The sequence below is a fragment of the Balaenoptera physalus genome, assembly GCF_965194825.1.
Source record: "Balaenoptera physalus genome assembly, chromosome: 20".
Taxonomy (NCBI): Eukaryota; Metazoa; Chordata; class Mammalia; order Artiodactyla; family Balaenopteridae; genus Balaenoptera; species Balaenoptera physalus.
Window position 1 is genome coordinate 16,739,883 of NC_138901.1, and position 16,488 is coordinate 16,756,370.

The 16,488-nt window shown below is 52.6% G+C and overlaps 1 protein-coding gene and 1 long non-coding RNA gene across 3 annotated transcripts in view; one reads left to right on the forward strand and one right to left on the reverse strand.

Moving 5' to 3' along the window:
- Nucleotides 1–16,488, forward strand: part of LOC309651002 — a 172,937-nt gene that overhangs the window by 111,560 nt on the left and 44,889 nt on the right. The gene's annotated exons all lie outside the window — the stretch shown is intronic.
- CRHR1 (corticotropin releasing hormone receptor 1) overlaps nucleotides 1–16,488 on the reverse strand; it is a 50,027-nt gene that overhangs the window by 17,256 nt on the left and 16,283 nt on the right. For both annotated transcript variants that reach the window (XM_082443176.1, XM_082443175.1), the window contains exons 2-3: nucleotides 9,924–10,011; nucleotides 438–557 (exon numbers count right to left, since the gene is read on the reverse strand). In XM_082443176.1, coding sequence (XP_082299302.1) covers nucleotides 438–557; nucleotides 9,924–10,011 — 208 coding nt within the window. The remainder of the gene's footprint in view (nucleotides 1–437; nucleotides 558–9,923; nucleotides 10,012–16,488) is intronic.

The window sequence follows — 16,488 nt, forward strand, 5'->3', positions numbered from 1 at the left end:
ATAGGCCTGGTATCCTCTCTGAGCAAAGTTAGGGCTTTCTGATGATGTCTGCCCTACATCATGGCTCATGCCAACGTTAACCCAGTTTGTCAACTGCAGAAGAAAGTGTCAGACAGACCCGGATGCGAATTCCAGCTTCACCCCTTACCAGCTGCTGACCTTGGGCAACTTCCCTAACCTCTCTGAGCCTCGGAGGCCTTAGTTATATGACACAGTCACATGTGGCATCTTCCAGGGTATTGTGAGCATTGGTAGTAATGAGCAGAATACCCAGCAGAGCACAGAGCTGGCCGTTGGTCAATGGCGGTTGTACCCGTGAATGGTATTATTATTATTGTCATTGTCATTATTATTTTCCCCACCTCCAACAAGTCCCAAGCTCTCCCCATCCTGTCCCACCTCCCAGGAGATGGTCTGCCCTCCACGGGCTCCCTTACTTGTGGTGTTGTAGCGGACACCGTAGAAATAGGCAGGGCAGGGTCGAACCACCAGCTGCCCTGCAGGGCTCTGGGGCCAGCAGGTGCCAATGAGGTCCACGGATGCATTGCACTGCAGTCCTGTGGGCAGAGACGGCTGGTGAGGCAGAGCAACATCCCCACTCCAGTGTCCCACCCCTCTCCCCACTGGGCCACGTTCACAAGCCATCTGGGGACAGGACAGGAGCAATGACCCCAGTGCAGAGATGAGCTCCTTTTCTGCAGAGGAGACACCAGGGAAAGGAATCTGAATTTGATGCTATGGCACTAGGGAGACAATGTGGGTTCCAGAGCAGGGGAGGAACAGAGATGGCTGGAGGTGGTGGTAAAAGTTGAGATCCTGGCTGACATTTAGAAGAAGGCTGGACGTGCTCCAGGTCCCCTGCTCTGTAGCCTGAGGACACTTCTCTTGGCCCTTTAGTTGGATCGCAGCTCTTAGAATTCACAGCCTGGGACTTTCCTGGTGGCGCAGTGGTTAAGAATCTGCCTGACAATGCAGGGGACATGAGTTCAATCCCTGGTCCGGGAAGATCCCACATGCCGTGGAGCAACTAAGCCCATGCACCACAACTACTGAGCCTGCGCTCTAGAGCCCGTGAGCCACAACTACTGAGCCTGCATGCCACAACTACTGAAGCCTGCGTGCCCAGAGCCCGTGCTCCGCAGCAAGAGAAGCCATCGCAACGAGAAGCCCACGCACTGAAACAAAGAGTAGCCCCCACTCGCTGCAACTAGAGAAAGCCTGCGTGCAGCAATGAAGACCCAACGCAGCCAAAATAATAATAAATAAGTAAATAAGAAAAAGAAAAAAACCCACATTTAATATTAAAAAAAAAAAAAGAATTCACAGCCTGGAATGGCTTGGAAGAGACCCAGCCAACCCCTGACCCAGTTCCTTCACATGTCTCTAGAACCAAACCACATCTGCTCTGGACCTGCAGGGAGGAACCAGCTAAAGGAAGTTGGCCCACTTTCCAGCTCACCTGATAACCACTTTTACTGAACATTCGTGCTCTGGTCTGTGCTGGGACCTAGGAGAGGACTGATTGAGAAGGGGACCACGGAGAAAAAAGGAAGGGAGACACCACATGGGGGAGTGGAAAGGAATCAGTAATCTGGAACCCTGGCTTCAGACTGGGCTCTGCTACTAATTTGCTGTGTGATTGTAGGCAAGTCGCTTGCCTTCTCTGGGCCTTAGTGTTTTATTGATAATGAAGTAGTTGGATCCGATCAGAAATTCTTAATCTCAGTCCACTGGAAGCTTTAAGGGTTCATAGAGACTTCGAAATTAAATGAAAAATTTGTTCTATACATGCAGTTGGGAAAGGCACCATGGCTTTCATTAGATTCTCAAAGGGGTCTGTGACTCAGAAAAGGATGTAAACAACTGGACTAGAGAGAGGATGTCAAAATCCCCTTCCAAATATTTGCCCTTAATTAAGAGCTTTTTGGAGTGGAGTGTGCGTGTGCGTGCGTGTGTGTGTGTGTGTGTTGGAGCAGAGCTGAAGCCACAGTAACACTTCTGGGAAGGTGAGAGGGGGCTTTTTGGTCTCCAGTGGGTGGGGGCTGGGCTGAGGACAGTCCTGGCATCCCTCCTGATGCTGCCCCTTCTTTCTCTGCCTTTCCATGCCCCTCTCCTCTCAAGGCTGGCACACCAGTCCTGTGGAGACCCAGTGCGTCCATCACGATGGGAGAGGTTAATAACCTGAGACTGGCCACAGAGTGTACAGACAAGCCAGGGAGAGCCACGAGCCAATGAAGGGGTGGCATCTTCAGTCCAGAGCATCAGCAGCTGCCAAGCCCTGACTGGGGCCCGCCTGCCATCTCCCCCCACCACCAGCTTAGCCTGTGCCCAGTCTCTCAGGAAACAGCATTGGGTTAGACTGGCATCCCTTACTTGCTGGATGCAGGGCAGTGCTGAGCAACACTTGTACCAAATGCTGGTTTTTCTTTCTAATCAAAGCTATTCATAGGATGTGTGTGCAAATCTGGGCTCAAGGGGCAAAGGCTTCGAGGCTAAGTGGTTTAATTGAAAGAGAAAGAAATCTGGATTGGGGCTTAATGGACACGAGGAGACGGCCAGCTAGGCAGCAGGGGTGGGCCAAGCCCTGGCGCTGTGCCACAGTGGAGCCTCCACGAATGGCATCACAGAGAGGTGATGGGGGTAGGGGAGTGAGGAAATCAGGTTGAGATTTTAATCTGCCATGGGTCATGCCAATCGTGCTGGGCCTGGAGGAGGGGAGAAGCGGAGGCATGTGGCCGTCAGGAGGGGGGATAATATTATGGCCCGTGCTCTGCTTCTCCAAAGGCCTTCTTCATGTATTTTGTTTGCTCCTCATTCACCCTGCAATGTCATTATTCCGTTTTGTTTTTTTTTAATTTACAGATTCATTATTCCCGTTTCACAGATGAGGAAACTGAGGCCCAGGGAAGTAACTGACTTGCCCAGGGTCATGAGTCAATGAGTGAAAGAACTAAGACTCATAACCAGGTGTTTGGGACTCTAAATCGAGTGTTCTTTCTATTACAGCACATTGCTTGCCAATAAAGGGAGGAGAACAGTCAAAGAGGCAGCAGGAAAAGGAGCAGTATTTATTGAGGGCTGACTGTGTGCCAGGCACCTGCCAGGTGCTTTACATATACCACCTGACTTAATAACTCTCCTCAGTAGGTTGTTCATTCACTCACTCATTCACATTATCTCCTGAGCTAGGCACTGGGAGCATTAAATGGAATGTCACAAGTGGTACCTGGAACTTGCCTAAGGCCCACTCTCAGTGTAGCATCTGCCCTCCCTCCCTGCCCTCTCTCCCCTGCCCTGGAAAGTTCCCCAGAGTCCCTTCTGAAAAGAACAGAGGGCAGGGCAGGACTGGGCACCAACCACAGCCAAGACCAGGCCAGACCCAAGGCAGGGACCGGCTGCTGAGCCGATGGCCCTCCTGGTCTCAAGGACCAGGTACCAGCCAATGCCCAGAGGCCTGACCCCACCCACGGCTGGTCGGGGATATGCGGGAATGGGCAGGGTAGAGATTTCTGCCTCTAGTCTGTGGTACAGATTAGGATTCCATACCACCTACTATGGGTCTCACACCATCTGCCAATGTGGGTGCTAATTCTCCCGTTTTACAGATAGGAAAACTGAGGCCGAGCAAATTGCTTATCCTTAGTCACACAGACACTAAGAGGCAGAAGTGGGTTTTGACGCCTGCCCAGGGCTCTTCCCACTGCACCACAGCGGTCCCCAGTTTGGGCAACTGGCCTTCTCAGCATTTGGTTGCACTGGTCTCTGTGCCCTGGGCTCCTCCGGTAGTGCCTCCCTCTCTCCCTTCCTCCCGTCTCTCGGAGCTCACAGAAGGCTGCATGGAGGTGGTGCGGAGGAACATTGCCGCACACATGACCTTTACATTAAGAGCCCAGAAAATCCTGGAGGGAATGAAAGTCTTTGTGCGAGACGGGAAGAAAGGGAGAGAGAGGCTGCAAGAATGAAGAAAAGAAACTAAATGCAAGCTGTCAGGAAACGACGTTGCCCCTCCCTCCGAAAAAAAAGGCCCGCTCACGCTGGCCTGGGCTCCAGAAACTGGGTGGGCGGGGCCCGAGGGAGGGAAGAGCCAAGCAGGGGTGTGGCCAGAGGCACAGGGCCAATCAGGAGCGGCGACCAGGCTACGACGCGCAAATACAGGCTAGGAAGTTCTAAGCGGAATTGGCCTCTTGGTTTTAGGGAGTAGACGGAGAAGAGAGAGGTAGGGAGGGAAAAGAGGAGGAAAGGAAGGGTGGAGGAAGAGGAGCAGGGATCCAGAGGTCGAGGGAAGGGAGGGGGCTGCAGTCTCCGAAGGGGAAGGGTGTACAGGATTTGGGGGGCCGGGGGAAACAACCTTTGTTGAACACTACTCTGTACCAGGCAATGTGAAGGGCACTTGATGAAATTCATGCCACCCATTCAATTCACTCCATCACTCTTTGAGGAGAAGAAAAGCAGGGAGGGGACAAGGGGAGAAGGAGAGAGGGGGAGAGAGAGGAAACAGAAGACAAAAGACACTGAGAATAAAACAGGGAGAAGCAGACAGAAAGCCAGGAGAACAAGGTACAGAGAAAAATAATTTCAGAGGTACTGTGGGTGGGGAGGGACTGGATTTCCTAGTTGGGAAGGGGAGAAGGAAGGAAAGGAAGTCCTGGTGTCACTCAGCATGGGGTCTATAAGGACCTAGAGGTCAGGGCTGTTGGCCTGTGATTCTCCAGGTCCCACTGATACAAATGTGCAGTCTCTCCTGCTCTCCTGGGGGATATGTTCCCCCTTGGGTAGCATAGTTCTGGGCTGAGGAGCAGTTTGGACCAGAGTAAACCAGCCTTGCAAATAGCCGGGTAGACTTACCAGCCAGCAGCACGAAGCCTGAGTTACTATTAGGACCCAACTCCTCCCCATGCAGACCCGTCACCAGGATCCCCTCGTGGTCAGTGAAGTAATAGGTAGGGAGAAATAAAGACTTTGCTCTTTACTCAACAAGTTTTACTGACCACCTAAGGAATGTTTTAGGAGCTGAGGATACAGTGCCTGTTCTAGGAGGTGGGGATACAGTAATGAATAAAATAAATGCCCAGCTGTCAGAAATAGAGACACAGATGTAAAGAACAAACGTACGGACACCAAGGGGGGAGAGCGGGGGGTGGTGGCAGGATGAATTGGGAGATTGGGATTGACATATATACACTAATATGTATAAAATAGATAACTAATAGGAACCTGCTGTATAAAAAAAAAAATGCCCTGCTGTCAGTCTACGGGGTTGGGGGTTGGGGTTTTGTGTGCAGACAGACAGACGTACCTGTTAACCAGTGAGAGACGCTATGGAGAAAAAACAAGCAGGGTAAGGAGATAAAGACTGACAGGAGTGCTGTTTTAATTTGGTCCTAAAATTTAGGCAGAGACCCAATGGAAGTGAGAGAGGTAACTGTGTGCCTACCTGGGGGAAGAGGGTTCTAGAGGGAACAGCAGCTACAAAGGCCCTCAGGCAGGTGTGTGCTCAGTGTGTCTGAGGTATTAACATTCCTGTCACTTGGTGGCTCACCCCTTCACTCATGGGGCAGCTAGATCCCTTCAGAGTTTTTTCTGGGGCTGGGGGTGGGTGGAGCCAAAAGTAACCCATAAAACTGGTCCTGTGTCTTCCTCCTTCCCCACACATGCACAAAGCAGATGCATGGGGGCCAACACTCCAATTGTTCATGGGAGCACCGCGGTCAGCCCGCCCCAGATTCCTGTGAATGGAGGGAAGAGGAGAGAGGAACAGTATGAAGGGCTCCCACCTGCCTCTGAAAAACACCTGCTGAGTCAGAGTCCTGGGGGGAACTGCTTTAATGAACAGAAAAGAACCCTTTGAAGGTGGCCTATTTAAAACTTGTGCACAATTGGGCACTGGTTTCTTCCCCCAAATAGATTATATAGTTCCCTTCCCATCAGGCTCAGGGTCCAGATGTACTCAGCAGATCTTTCCATAGTAGATAACTTCCAAGGAAGGTTGGAACTGCTTCCTGTCCCCAGTTATGTCGGGTCTCCCATCAGGGGCTTCTGAATGAACTAGGGTAGGTGGGCACGTGGCAGCAGCCCTGCAGCTGGGAAGCCCATCTCCCTGTTTGGTTTAAGCCCAGGAGGGAGACTCAGCCAAGGCTGCCCAGAGGGGCAGCCAAGTGGCCCAAGGGCAGTCTCTGAAACACACCTGCTTGCTCATTCCAGGAAGGTGCTGCTGGGATGAATGGGCAGGGGCTCTGCCTGTGTCACCTGGCATGGAGAGGCCAGGCAGAGAGCCCTGCTCTTTGCTCGGCCACTTTGTCATTGGACTGTCTTCTCCTTGGCTGGGCAGAATAGGAAGATGCCTTTGTAGGGTGTGTGATTCATCAGGACATGTGTGTGTGATTCATCAGGACATGTGGGTGGGAGCCTCCTGTCCTGTGGGTCTATGGGCTCTTCAGTTTTGCACCTAGCACAGTCTCAGGCACATAGTAGGTTCTGAGGAATACTGGGAGCTGTGTGTAAACCCAGTATAGGTATGGGAAGCTGCAGGCGCGTCTCTGCACCCCTGGGGGACTGACCATAGTGGGCCCTGGGTACTGCGACTTTCCAGGTGACCACATACATGGTGGCGGGAAAGTCCAGAATCAGACCATTTGATTCAAATCTTGGGGCTACTGCTTAGTAACCATGTGTACTTGAGCAAATTACGTAACGTCTCTGAGCTGTAGGTTTCTCTTCTGTAAGACGATGATAAAAATAATTCCTAACAGTATTGTTTGATGACTGAATGAGATTAAAGCACTTAGAATGGTGTATAACATACAATAGGCACTAAGTAAACATTAGTTGTTATTATTAGCTATTACATTAATTATTGTTATCATTCATGACCTTAAGACAGGAGATGGCTCTGGGTCCTTGTCAGTGCTATGATTCCATTTATCTCTGATGTCATGGGTCAATAATTCTATTACTTTCTGGCACCGTCCTATTCATGCCATGATTTTATGAGTTGTCAAGTCTGTGATCTGCCACATGATGGAACCTCAGCCCTGGGGACCCACCTTCTCCCTGCTGCTGGCATGTGAGAGGCCCCCCAAAGGCCCCAGCTCAGTGCCAGCCACCCCGGCCAGACGCCCATCCATCTGTCTCAGTCCCTCCACCCCACCCTCACCATCTGTCTCTACCAGTGCCCATCAGTCTGGGTAGGTCTTGGCGTCGGAGGACAAATAGCCCATTTTCAGAGGCTGCTGTGGAGGGTGATGGATTGTGTGCCCCGAAGTCAGGCAGGCTGGGCTGGGCTGGGCTGGGGGTAGGGGCACAGAGTACAAATCATCGGGAAATGAACGACATTCATCACGGCCTGCTGCCTCCAAGGACAGGTGACACCTTCGTGGGCTCAGGGATGTCACTGCACAGGAGTACAATAAGCAAGTTAGTGGAGACTGACCTGGCTGCCTTGCAGGGGCTGGGATCGGGGGGAGCTTCTTCTTGGGCCAGGCCTCCGAGCAGGTCTCTTCCCTCCCAGTCTTCCTCCAGACTCTTGCTCAAGAACTTTCCATTCCTCATGGCCCAGCTTAGCCAACTTTGCAGCCAGATGCTCTGGGCTCCCAGTACCTCCCCAGGCTTACTGCTCTTCCCTACTGACCCCTCCCCTGTTCTTCCACCAAACCCATCTGCTAGTCCTCAGTCAACTCTAGCTTCGGCTCAGAGCATTGGCTCTTCTCTGCCAGTCCCTGCTCAGAGTCTCTCAGAGACTCACCTTGAAACCTCTTCCTTCAGGAAGCCTTCCTGGATTCACACCACCCCGATCTAACCTCCCTGCCATCTCCACTGTCGTGAGCAATTCATGGCAAGTGCCTGCCCCTCATTCCAGCTACACAGTAAGCACTTTTTAAAGCCTGCTCTTACCAACAATAATAAATAATACTCGGTAGTGGTATGGCACTCTACAGTTTGTGAAATATTGCCATTAAACATAGTGCATTTAATCATAACAGATCCTTGAGGCAGGTGTCAGCCCTCCCACCCTACTCTATAACTGCAAAGTGAGGCTCAAGGGAGTCAAAGGCATGCTCATCCCTGTGGCTATCAGTGGGGGCCCCTAGAGCAGACAGGACAAGACTGAGCACCACTATGAACATGGGAACCCAGTCGGTGCTCCAGGTCTGGTGCTCATTCTCTCGTCCCCCAAACCCCATCCTAGTGAGGGAACAGCAGGCCAGGGGGCAGTTGCCTGGAGCTGTGGAAGCCTCCTCTCCCCGCAGGCCCAGGTTCAGAAACTCCCTGCTTCCCTGCTAGCACGTGGTGGCCATTTCTCCAACAGCACGGGCCTTGCGCCTCATAGCACATGTGTTTATGAACTTGACTCCCGTACCAGACTGTGAGCTCCTCTTTGTTCTCCCAGGGAACATGGGGCCCGGAGCACAGTAGGTGCTCAGTTAATGAGTTGGATTGAATCAAGGAGAGAGACCTGCAGAGGAAAATGAATCACCAAAGAACAAGCCTCCCAAAGACCCTCAGGTGCACCTCTCCACCTGGGCAGCGGCATCCCCAGGACCCCGGTTAAAGGGACCAGGATGAGGGCTCAAGGACCACACCCCAAATTAGAAAAGGCATGGCCTCAGGAGCCCAAAAACGGAATTCTCCCATGCCTCAGTTTGCTCATCTGTACAAATATCGCATCTTAAACTCTTGTGAGGATGAAATAAGATTATTATACAAAAGCACTTTGTAAATGGTGAAGTTATACAAGTATTAGTAATATTTGCAGTTAAGCAGTATTTTCTATCGAGGAGGGGTAGAGCACGGTGGTAAAGAACGTATCTGGAAGCCAGGCTTCCTGGGCTCAAATCAGCTCCAGCGCTTACTAGTTCTGCTCTGTGCCTCAGTTTCCTTATGTGTAAAAGGAGGATAACAGTACCTGCCTCAGGAGGTCGTTGTAAAAACTGGGTGAATATACAGATGGTCGCCGACTTAACGATGGTTCGACTTTAATGATTTTTCGACTTTACGATGGTTTGACAGCAATATGCATTCTGTACAAACCACACTTCAGATTTTGAATTTTGACCTTTTCCCAGGCTAGTAACATGTGGTACAATCCTCCCTTGTGATGCTGGGCAGTGGCGGCAGCAGCAACTCCCAGTCAGCCACGCGCTCATGAGAGTAAACCACTGACACACTGACAACCACTCTGTACCCAGACGACCATTCCGTTTTTCACTTTCAGTACAGTATTCAATAAATTACAAGAGATATGCAACACTGTTATAAAATAGGCTTTGTGTTAGATGATTTTGCCCGACTGTAGCTCATGTAAGTGTTCTGAGCATTTCAAAGTAGGCTAGTCTACGCTATGCTGATCGGTAGGTTAGGTGTATTCAATGAATTTTTGACTTAACGATATTTTCAATGTATGATAAGTTTATCTGGACGTAACCCCATTGTAAGTCAAGGAAGAGCTGTATCTCAAATACCTCGGACAGTGTCCCACACAGAGCGCCCTACGTATTATGCTTCAGGCATTTTTAGCAGCAGCAAACAGCAGGCTCTCTTCCTCTCTGATGCCTGAGTCACAGCCCAGCCCTCCGCTCTGTTGGTTCTCACAGCTGCAAGGGCTGGGGCGACTTCCCCTGTTGTCCAGCCCAAAGCAGGGCAGATAACTACTTGGCACACTTGCCCCAAAGCCCCTCTGTGCCCCCCGCTGATGCTGTCACCTAATCGCAGCTCTCTTTCCCAGCACACTCACACCCAACTTCAGGATCCTCCTCAACACAGCACTCCGTGGATAGATGATGGACTGCTTGGAGCCCCAGAGGGGAAACCTCTCTGCTGTTCCTGCCCCAGGGCATGGCTCTGTGTGCAGCCTCTGGGAGCCCTGGGGGTTGGGGGGGGGAGTGTGGGGACCTGGAATCTTGCAGGAGGCAGATGGGGGTACTCACCAGAGATGTTGCCGGCCAGGGACACGCCCTCGCAGTGCTGGTCCTGGAGGGACGCGGAGATGGAGTGCAGCCCCAGGAGGAGAAGGGCCTGTGGGCACAGGGAGGTGAGGGACACAGTTAGACTGTGTCATGAGCGGTCTGGCCTGGAGCTTCCTGCTGCCCCTCTTGTGCCCTTCATACACGTCTCATCCCAGACACACCCCCCTCCCCCACCGGCCCAGCCTCCCTGCCCTCCTCCTCCGCCGTGTCCTCTCTGCCTACGAGGTCTGGGGCTGCCCTGCTCTCTGAGGGGCCTGAAAGGGAGGCAGGTGACAGCAGGAGCCCAGGTTCCCAGGACAGAGGGGAACTTTCTCCCTGAGGGCTGGGGGCCTCCAGAGAGGCTCTGCCTGAGCAAGCCACCTCCATCCTCACGGGGTCTCAAGGGTGGCACAGGCGTGTCCCGGCACACCCACAGCCTCCCACCTGCCCCCCCGAGCACCCCCCCACCCCCGCATGGGCTCACAGAAGACCCCCATTAGTGAGCCTCCCTCCCTCCCCAGCTGCAGGAGCTCAGGACCTGTGGTTTAATGAGCTGCCTCCCGGGCCCTCATCCCCGCCCAGCTAATTACTGGTCACTACAAACTGTGCCTCACCATTTACCAAGCCATTTTATATCCGCGACGGTACTTCATTCTCTGAGGGGCTGGCTGGCGTGGCCGTTCCTGACGAGGAAGCTGAGGCCCAGAGAGGTGAAGGGATAAATGTGTCTGGAAAGATGCCTGCCCTAATCCAGGGAGAATCTTTGCCTCTTACCCTCCCTGGGGACTCTGTGTCACTCTGATTCCAAAATTTCAGCTCACTTGGGGAGAGTAGCATGGGTCCCACACCTAGAGGGCTGCCCCCTTCTTCAACTAACACCCGCACATAATCATTGTGTCCCCTCCCTTAAGGTCGACACCTTCCCTGTGGATTTTGAGTCAAAAGAGACCTGGCATCCAGCCCCAGTTTCACTGTGTTGCCATGGGCAGGTTACTTGACCTCTCTGTGCCTCGATTTCCTCACCTGTAAAGACAGGTGTACTAGCCTCCCCACCACCACTCCGCCAGGCTTACAGGACGCAGTGTATGTAGAAGTCCTCTGTGAGCAGCACAGCTTGATCCGAGACAGGATGGATTTTGTTTTGTTCATTGCATTCTAATTTGCTGAATACATTAACGAGTTACATTGTGTTTCAGGTCTACAACAGGCATTCAATAGGTCACGCTGATTGATTTGAACTTGGTGATTCTTATTTAGTCACGGGTTGGAGGTGAGGTGATTGTTTCCCTTGGGATTTGATTTGTGAAGGACTAAGGAGCATGTGGGGGGTTGGGGTAGTGGAGGGTTGTAACCAGCGCCCCCCTCCAGTTGTCAGGACCTGAGAGCCCAAGGACCAGCAGAGCCCTGTCTCCCTGACCTCATGGGAGGCTGCTCTCCGCATCACCACCCCTGTTCCTCTGCTCCTCCTTCCTGGGGTCCCCTCCCCGGGACCGTCTCCTCTCCTCCCCCCCGCCCCCCAACCTGCCAGGGTGTCTCAGCACCAGCCCATTTCCAAACAGTTCTGCAAAATTCACTGCAGAACTTCAGACAGGGACACTTCGATCTGGAAGCAGCCTTAGCCATTTCACAGGGGAAAATGAGCTCGTGAGAGAGGTAGGGACTCGTCCGAGTCCCACGTGAGCAAGTTTCTAATTTCGAGTAGAGCCAGGGTGGTGGCCAACACGAGCAGCACACATTCGCAGCCCTCATTTGCAGACCTCACTCGCAGGGCCAGGACTAGGGTGAGGAGACCAAGGCATTCACCTCCAGTGCAAAATTTAAGCGGGGGGGCGGGGACGACACCAGAAAACTTAGTAGTCAAGATACATAATATTTTAATGCAATATTTTTTTTAAACTCTAAATTAATGCAAAAAATTCCATGATGAACAACATATCAAAAGCTTTTTTTAAAAAGGCAGGATCACTAACAGTGCTGGGCCATACTGGAGCCTCGGGTAAAAGGAAAAATCAGTAATAATATTAAAATATGATTTATCTTGATACTGCACTTTGGGGCAGCGCTTTAAATTCCATGCTTGAGAAAAATGCCTCACTTGCCTCACCCAAGTCCTGGCCTTGTTGCTCCCATACCTTCTTCCCAAACTGGCCTCCACCCTGCGCCCCAGGCCCTCACAACCTGTGCCACCCACCTGCCCACTCCCGCCGTCTGATGACAAAGACAGACCCTGCTCCCGCTCTCCCACCCAAGATGGAATCGAATGCTCCCCACTCCTGGTCAGGACCTGTTCCACCCACACCTCCGGTAGGAAGCCCCCCTTGACCCTGATGATTCCCCCACGTTGTCCCCTCAGTGCTGTGCCTGAGTCCGCAGTGGGTTTGTTTATTCCCTCGCTGGCACACTCCTCCTGTCACATAATAGGGGTCTTTCTGCTCTTACTGGGCCAAGCTCCACGCTCCGAGGCAACCCCCCCACCCCCGGCCCTGTACCCCCATCCCGTGCCCAGCGCTTAGCCTCAGCCAACGGCGCTGGGGTCAGCTAACTCCCTCCTGGGACTCGGGAGTGATTAGAATAAACTCATTCATCTCTCTGGCCCCAAGGAACTTCCAATACTTTATTAATCACTAATTAAACTTCACTGTCCCCAGAGAGATGGCGAAATATCTTTACCCTCCTTTTCCACTTCAAAACGCAGAAGCGGAGAGAGGAGGAAGCCACCAGGCCCGCCAGTGGCTCTTGCGTGCCGAGCGGAGAGCTGTGTCCTCGCTGACAGACCTGCTGCTCGGCTCGGCGCAGTCAGCAGGGACCCAGCTCTGAGCTGTCCCCAGAGAGGGCCGCTCAGCTGGGGTGGCCAGAGGCCTCTTCTAGAAGGGGACTAGAGATCCCCACCCCCGGCTTGTCACCCACCCCTGCCTCTGCCACCTCCCAACACAGACACACGTGTACACACACACAGCGTGGAAATGGGGCTCCCAGAGCCAGCTCAGCCACAGGTAAATTAAAGAAACCGGCAACACCCTACGTGAAAATATCAGCCCTGCTGCCTGGCATTCCACCGCTATCCTTCTAAGCCTGAAGCTGTGCTTTGTGTTTCGGTCTTTCAGATCCTCCTTGAAAGCACACCATGTTTTATTCACACTGAATTACTTATTGCTTCCCCAGCACGTGGGCTCCTGCTGGTGTCTGCACACTTTTGCCCCCTCCTCACCCTGGCCCACCTGGTGAAGTCTGCAGTCCTCAAACGCCAGGTCCAGAGCCCCTCCCCGCGGCAGCACCTTCCCCAACCCTCCAAAGCAAAGCAACTCGGTCCCCCGTCAATGTGCCCAGGTCCCCTCCGTACATGCACTAGACCCTGGCAATCAGAGAACTCAGACTAGTCCCAAATGCATGGAATTGCCTCAGTACAATGCACTTCTGCCCCTGGGTTCTAATTAGATGGCAAATACACCAGCCAGAAGGTCTTAGCCTCGCATCTTAATGTCCTGGGGTTCACAGAGGAGCAGGGCGAGTCCAGATTCATCATGAATCCAAAGCAAATGCCACGGGATGAAGCCTGTCCTTGGCTGGCTAACTGTAACCCTGACCCTTACCTCTCCTTGGATGTGCTGGTTCACAAAGTCATTTTCTCCCAATAGAGGGCCGGTTTTGCACTATGCAAAGAAAAACGTTTCTTAAAATTCCCAAACCAATCTCTCCTCTCAGGAAATGTTGGCTCCGTACAGAATCTGGGCCTGTGCCACCTCTGGCTCTGCGGAAGGGTTTGTCAAGGCTCCTGGCTTATTCCTGAATCACAGTTTCATGAAAAGTCCAGAGTTTTCCTGTGTATTTCCTTCCACCATACGTTGATCTCCTCTTCAACTTTCACTAGTTTTCCAACTCCACCAACAGGAGAGTATTGCACTGTAGAGACAGGCCCCTGAAGTTTCAAGGATGTTGTATTCTGCTAAAGCTGTGAATTCTTAATCTGGTGTCGACAAACACACGAGGCAGGGGAGGGGATGAAACCCTGTAATTAAATGCAGAATGTTGCGTGTAATGCTGACCATTTTCCTGGGGAGCGTGAAGAGCTTCCTTCACTCTGTGGTGAGGTCTAGCACTCCAAAAAATATGGCTGGAGCATGTGGTGAGTAGGGTCACATCAGAGGCCTGAACTTCGCCAAACTGGACATGTCATCCTCTCTCAAAGTAAACCAAAAGTGGTTTTGACCTAAGAATCGCCCCTTTCTTGGACCCCTCTGTCATCAGCCTTAGCCGCTGGCTCTCCTTTCAGAACCGTTTTTGACAAACCAAGCTCTCAGGACTCCGTGAGGTGGAGAGAAAACCAAAACGGGACTGAGGATCTGAAGCTGGCAGGCGCTAGGCTCACTCACGAGGTAGATCCTCACTTCTGTGTGCCAGCCTGGCAGCCCCGAGGCCCCCAAATAAAATCCGCACCTCAGCTGCAAATCTCTCCACTCGCCAAAGAGCCAAAGCTGGAATGTTAAATCTGAGAAGGCCAAGGTCATGCTGTGGCTCGATCACAGCATCACATAAACCGACCGTCCTAGGACCCAGGGGTCCCTGACACGGAAGGGGCACTGTGCTGCGGAAAGTAGACAAAGTTCCATGCTCCCCATTTTACAGGGGTTTTAGAGTTGAGGTGCCCAAGGTCACAGAACTGTTTTTAGCAGCTGAGTGGAGACTAGGGCCCAGTAAGCAGGCGATCAGGTCTGTCTTTCGAGTGGATGAAGGATGGAGGGGGATAGATCAGGACAGGGCATGGGAAGAAGCGATGGGCAGAGGAGAGGGAAGGGCGCAGGAACCGTGGAGAGGGCAGGGTGGGCGGGCCAGAGTCTGACAGCTGCCTGCTCCAGGCTGCTCCAGCTGCTATACATGCCCCCACCCCCTGGCCAGCACACAGCGTGGCTAGAATTGAAGCTGCCATCCCAATTCCCAGTGTGACTTTGGCATAAAGGTTAATCACACCCAGAAAATGCTTATTAGAGTCCATAAATAACTATGTTGCAGAAGCTCAGTTTGGTCTTTAAGGCACAAAAGTGCAATTTCCTTTGATGGGATGGTTTGGTAATTAACCTTTCAGCAAGAATCCTGAAGGGCCACTGGAGGCACCAGGGGCCGCGCTCACCTCCCCAAATTCATGAGGAGCAAGGAGATGGGGGCCTGCCTTCCTTCCCCTACACAACAACTTCTGATGCTCAGCCTGGGAGAGCCCTCAGAGGCCCCAAGAAAACCTTCCCTAGGAGCCAGGGACTGAGCTGGCCCTTGGGCAGAACCACAGCTGCAGCATTGGTGAGCAATCTTTCAGCAAGATTCCTCTCCCTTCTGCTGAGTTCCGAGCCCAATCCTGCTACTACTAACTGTGTGACTTTGGGCGAGTCACCTGGCCCTTCTGGGCAACGTGCTCTTTCTTTCCTGCATCACAGGGATGCAGATCACCTGGGGAGGGGGGAGAAAAGAAGGAAGATGCTTTCTGAAATTTAAAGTCTGCTAGAAGTGCCCATGGGGTCACTATCATGACTTGGTCACTCTGGGCCCTTGAATCTTCCTTGGTTACCAAGAGGGTTGGATTAGAGCAGGCTGGTCCTGGTGTTCCTTCCAGGTCTTGGAGAGTGGGGCTGCAGCAGGACCAGGGCCTTCTCCTTCACTCAGTCAGACTGTTCTGCCTTCTCTGTAAGCTTTCCTTTGAAAAGGGATTTTTCAGCTTAGAAGGAAAGCTGTTTTGATTTTTGTCTCTTGTTTTTTTTAAACCACCAGATTAAGTGATCTCACTGAGCCCCTTGCTGAACTGGGATTCTACATTCAAGGAGTCCAGGACTCCTTGACTTGGAAAAAAGGAAAGGAATTCAGAAGAGGCAGGGAAGGACGCACACACACACACACACACACACACACACACACACACACACACACACACACACACTAAAAGGAGAATGGCGAGGCAAGGTGTTGGTGAGCACAGGGGGACCATGGGATTACAGGAGGGCTCAGCACAAGGTGATGGTGTGGGCAGGCTTCCTGGGGGAGGTGAGTTTGAGAATGGCAGAGTGGGCACAGACTGTGAGAAGGAGAGAGAGGGCTTTCCAGGCAAGGGGAGGGTCCTGAGCTTGAGGAGACTGGACAGGCCATCTGTGGAAGGGCCCAGACACCGGGCTGTGATGGATCCTTCAGGCCTGGAGTGCCAAGGTGGATTCCTGAGCATCAGCTTGTCATAACTGGTCAGTTTCATCTTTTGTAGGTATGGAAACAGGCCCAGAGAGGGGAAGTGAGACCTCAGAGGCACCGGCTCAGTGGAGGCACTTCAGTAGCTGGGCGTGAACCTGAGCCTGGCTGCCTTCCCTGGCCCAGGAGACTGTGGCAGCTCCTGACTTGGAGCACAGAGAGGCCCCCCAACTCCCCAGTGAAGCCAAGATTGCAACCCTCGTTGGGAGGCAAGACCCCCAGTGGACACTGCCGTCTGCTGGCCGAGGAAGGAAGGCCCACTCCTCTTGGGTCCTGGGGTCCCCTGGCTCCACAACCCGAATATCTGACCATTCTGAGTCTGCTTTTC